This window comes from Atta cephalotes (assembly GCF_000143395.1).
Source record: "Atta cephalotes unplaced genomic scaffold scaffold00013, whole genome shotgun sequence".
NCBI lineage: Eukaryota > Metazoa > Arthropoda > Insecta > Hymenoptera > Formicidae > Atta > Atta cephalotes.
The window spans coordinates 5,013,094-5,016,896 of NW_012130077.1; the positions used below are offsets into that span (position 1 = coordinate 5,013,094).

The following is a 3,803-nucleotide window of genomic DNA, read 5'->3' on the forward strand; positions in this document are numbered from 1 at the left end:
TAGTTAGAGAGAGAGAGAGAGAGAGAGAGAGAGAGAGAGAACTGTAGTTGAAGATTAAATATAATATTGCTAATATAAAATATTTTACCTGTTTTTTTGTATAATATGGTTACTGCGATTTTGCTAAAATTCTTTATTTGTAGCAACAAATGGATTTGATTTTTTTGGATTCAGCGCAACAACTTTATGTTAAATCACTTTACTAGTTAAGTTTAAACAATGATTACAAAGGCTTTCATTTCGCAGGCAAGTGTAATCATTGCACACTTGCTGTAAGGCTTTCACTATAGTAATATATAAGAAAAACACAAAATAACAAGAACAAATGATTAAATTATTAATTAAATTCCGTTGTATTCACTAGTTGAATAATTACTCGACTATGCGCATGATTTCGCGAACCGCAAGTGTGTACGCGGCGGTAAACGAGCGCATAATGCAACATGCGGCTCCTTCTCGCAACACGTGCACTAGTCATATATCCTTCGTGCGATATATAAATTAAAGATTCGTTCACTGCATGACATGCTACTCTCTTTGGATCCGTAGCGTGATGTCAGTATGTCACATGTCGTGAGAGAGCAAATCGCGCAGATCGTGAAACACACTGCCAGCCGTTAACACTATATCGCAATCCGGTTACGTCGGCCAATGATAACGAATGAGTTCAGCGTACATTTGTCAATATTACTAAATCTTTCTCTTCACCATTACGTGCGTGTATTTGAAAGTAGCAATTGATAATGATCGATTAAAATTACATTGTCATATTGCGTAGGTATGTGTCATATAGTTATCGTGACATCATAAGTGACGCCATAAGCTCTGGATAAAAGCCGTGAATAATGAATTTAAAGACTTTAAATTTATATAAATATATTAAAAGAATATATTAAAGAACAAAATTCATATTTTGCGAGAGCGTAGAAGTATTGCTGAGAATATTTTAGTTTGAATATTTAGTTCTTTATTAATTAATAGTACATATCTTATTTTTCAAAAAAATGAATTCGCTTGACATTGAAAACTTTTAATTTGTTGATACATCATAATGTATCAACTGCAGTTATTTATGCGCGAGTGTGTTCGCATAAGAAAAGCAAAATAATGTTTCTGTGTACCTGAACTGTTATAATACAATGATTTTTTTTCTTATTCGTTCTTGATTAGAAGTTGCTCTGTGAATTGATGGAAAAAGAAGAGAAAAGTATATGAAAACTATTAAACACAATAATACGATTGTTGATCCAGAGATTTCTTTCACTGACTCGTGTTCATCCGAATGCAACGAGTGGATTCTCTCACGTTTTCGTTTTCGCAAGATCGTTTCGATTACGCATTAACAGGTCGACCTTACGCGATAGGCACTAGTCTCGGATTTCTTAGAACACGTTACTTGTTGCCTTCAGAAATTCGACTCCCGTGAATAGGCGCCACAAAATTCTAAAAGAATCTCGTCGACTGTGTCAGCGATTGTTAATGCTACTGTTCTAATCTGCAATGACGGAGGCATTCCCATAGCTCCTCTCGGAACAATAAATATCGGTCAGATTTCTCTTGATCTTGAGAGATCACGAGCAAACTGATTGTGACAAGAGACAGATAGAGTAGGGATCAGTCAACTTCGTTGAAATATACACAGTAAACTAGATAATATCATAAATGCTTTAATGCTCATCAGTATATTTATTTACTAAGACACTTTTTTGACTGTGTTATTTAGTTTTTGGCTAGTATAATAAGTTACTTCGTAAAGATGTTATTTATCTTATGTCAAATATTTTCTTTTAAAAGTTTTCTTAGCATTTTGTTTAACGATAAGACAAATTCATTTATGTATCATAATATAATTTCAATCATATTTTTGTATTTAAATCATAATCAGTACTTAAATATAATGCATTTCTTTGCAAAATATTCTTTCATTGAATGATAAGATATTTATGACATTTAATACAGGAAGTAGTATTTTTCTTTCTCTTTTTCTGCTTACGAAATATGTTGTAGCGATTAGTTAAAGTGCTAATTTTCTCAATATTCATGTCATGGCAAAATATCAAGCGGAACGTACCTTCTCTGTTTGCACTGCTGCATCTTAGCTGAAAGAAAAAGATTTCGATAATGAGAAACAATACTGACACTACTTATAATACAAATATACATACTTGACAATTTAACATATTTTTTTACATTCTTTTAATATTTATGTTCATAAATATTAATGTAATTAAAATAAAGCAAAAATTATCAAAATTTTAAATATTTTTCTAAAGTTGAAATAGAGATTATCTATCAACAGCCTCTTTGTAATAAATTAAACTTGAACGTCTCGCGTGTACTTGAACTGAATTTTGTTCTGATATCATGTTTTGTTGGATATGCAAACGATTAATAATTTGATAATTATACTCAGATGTTGAAATAACATAAACGAAGATTCTTTGCATGTTTGATCACTGTACATAGAGGCAAGCTAAATTTACATATGTACTTAGACTCGTATTCACAATTTAAATTTATAACTGTGTAATTCCCATCTTGTGATAATATCAAGTGCATTCTTCGTAATAAACAAATATTATTTAGAATCAGAAGGCCACATTTAATAATGCCTAAAGAGGAATATGCATGCCCGCGTCATTCTATTTATCTGTTTTCTATTAGGGATTCGAATCGGTATGTAATCAACTTATTTTTTCCATTCTCTTATAAATAATATAAATTTTATATGCTGTTATAAATTTAATTTTAATTTAGACTACATGTTAACAGAGTAATAAACATAAAATATGATACACTAGACTATGTATATTATATTCTGTTAAATAATAAATTCGAGGAATGAAATGCTATTATAATTTCACTGAATAGAAAACATCTTTTTAAGATAAAGTATAAATCTCACTTTAAAACAAAAAGTTGATTGAAAAATTCCGTTCCGGCGATTGCATCATAGAATATCAACAGTAATTTAAGTAATATCAATAATTTTAAATTTATTGATATCTATCGTTGAAAATTTAAACATATTTAGATTAAAAACTCACTAAATGATGTATTTATTTTAAAAGAAGTTTTGTTTTTTCGTTTTGGAATTGAACCAATTGGAAAATATTTTGATTTGAAATTCTGCACAATTATCCACAAATATATTACATTATTTGAGAAATATAATACATTTTACACCTTTGGAGCACTTTCTGAATTTTTTATATCGAATCTGTCGTTTTTTTTTGTTATTACGTACCAGACTTTCTTCACTGCTTGATTCGACGTTGTCTCTGGAAATTCCCATTGGGCTATTGTGTTCAGCTATGCACTACGTACTATTTATAGCGACGAGACGTTGATAGCTTTCTTAACTTTGATAAAAATTACTGTATCTTTTTAAGAATTAAATGAAACATCCGCGATCTCGACTATTCGATCTCGACTTTTCGAGCGTCAATATGATTTACAACAATCGTCGGGTAGCACTGTCCTACTTGAACTTTCTCGACTGGTAAACATAAATTCTGCTCGTCAATCAGTCCCTGTTCGCACAGACTACGAACAATGATACGCGCGCGTTCGATACATTCATTGAAAAAGATAATTTGAAAAAAACGTAAAAATATAAACGGGCGTGATAATTCTTGATTCTCTCACTGACAAATCAATATTTTGTTCGAAATATTCGAACATTTTTTTATATTTTTCTGTTTCCAAACTTAATTACTGCATTATAATGATTTTAATGATTTTAATGATTTATTATTGTTGTAAAATATAAGGATAATATATAATAGAAAAAGATATTTTGA

At 30.2% G+C, this 3,803-nt stretch overlaps 1 protein-coding gene across 1 annotated transcript in view; it reads right to left on the bottom strand.

The window, feature by feature from the left end:
• LOC105617715 (prestin-like) overlaps positions 1–3,295 on the bottom strand; it is a 16,544-nt gene extending 13,249 nt beyond the window's left edge. The window contains exons 1-2 of the mRNA XM_012199269.1: positions 3,248–3,295; positions 2,072–2,099 (exon numbers count right to left, since the gene is read on the bottom strand). Coding sequence (XP_012054659.1) covers positions 2,072–2,099; positions 3,248–3,295 — 76 coding nt within the window. The remainder of the gene's footprint in view (positions 1–2,071; positions 2,100–3,247) is intronic.
• Positions 3,296–3,803: the final 508 nt, after the last annotated feature.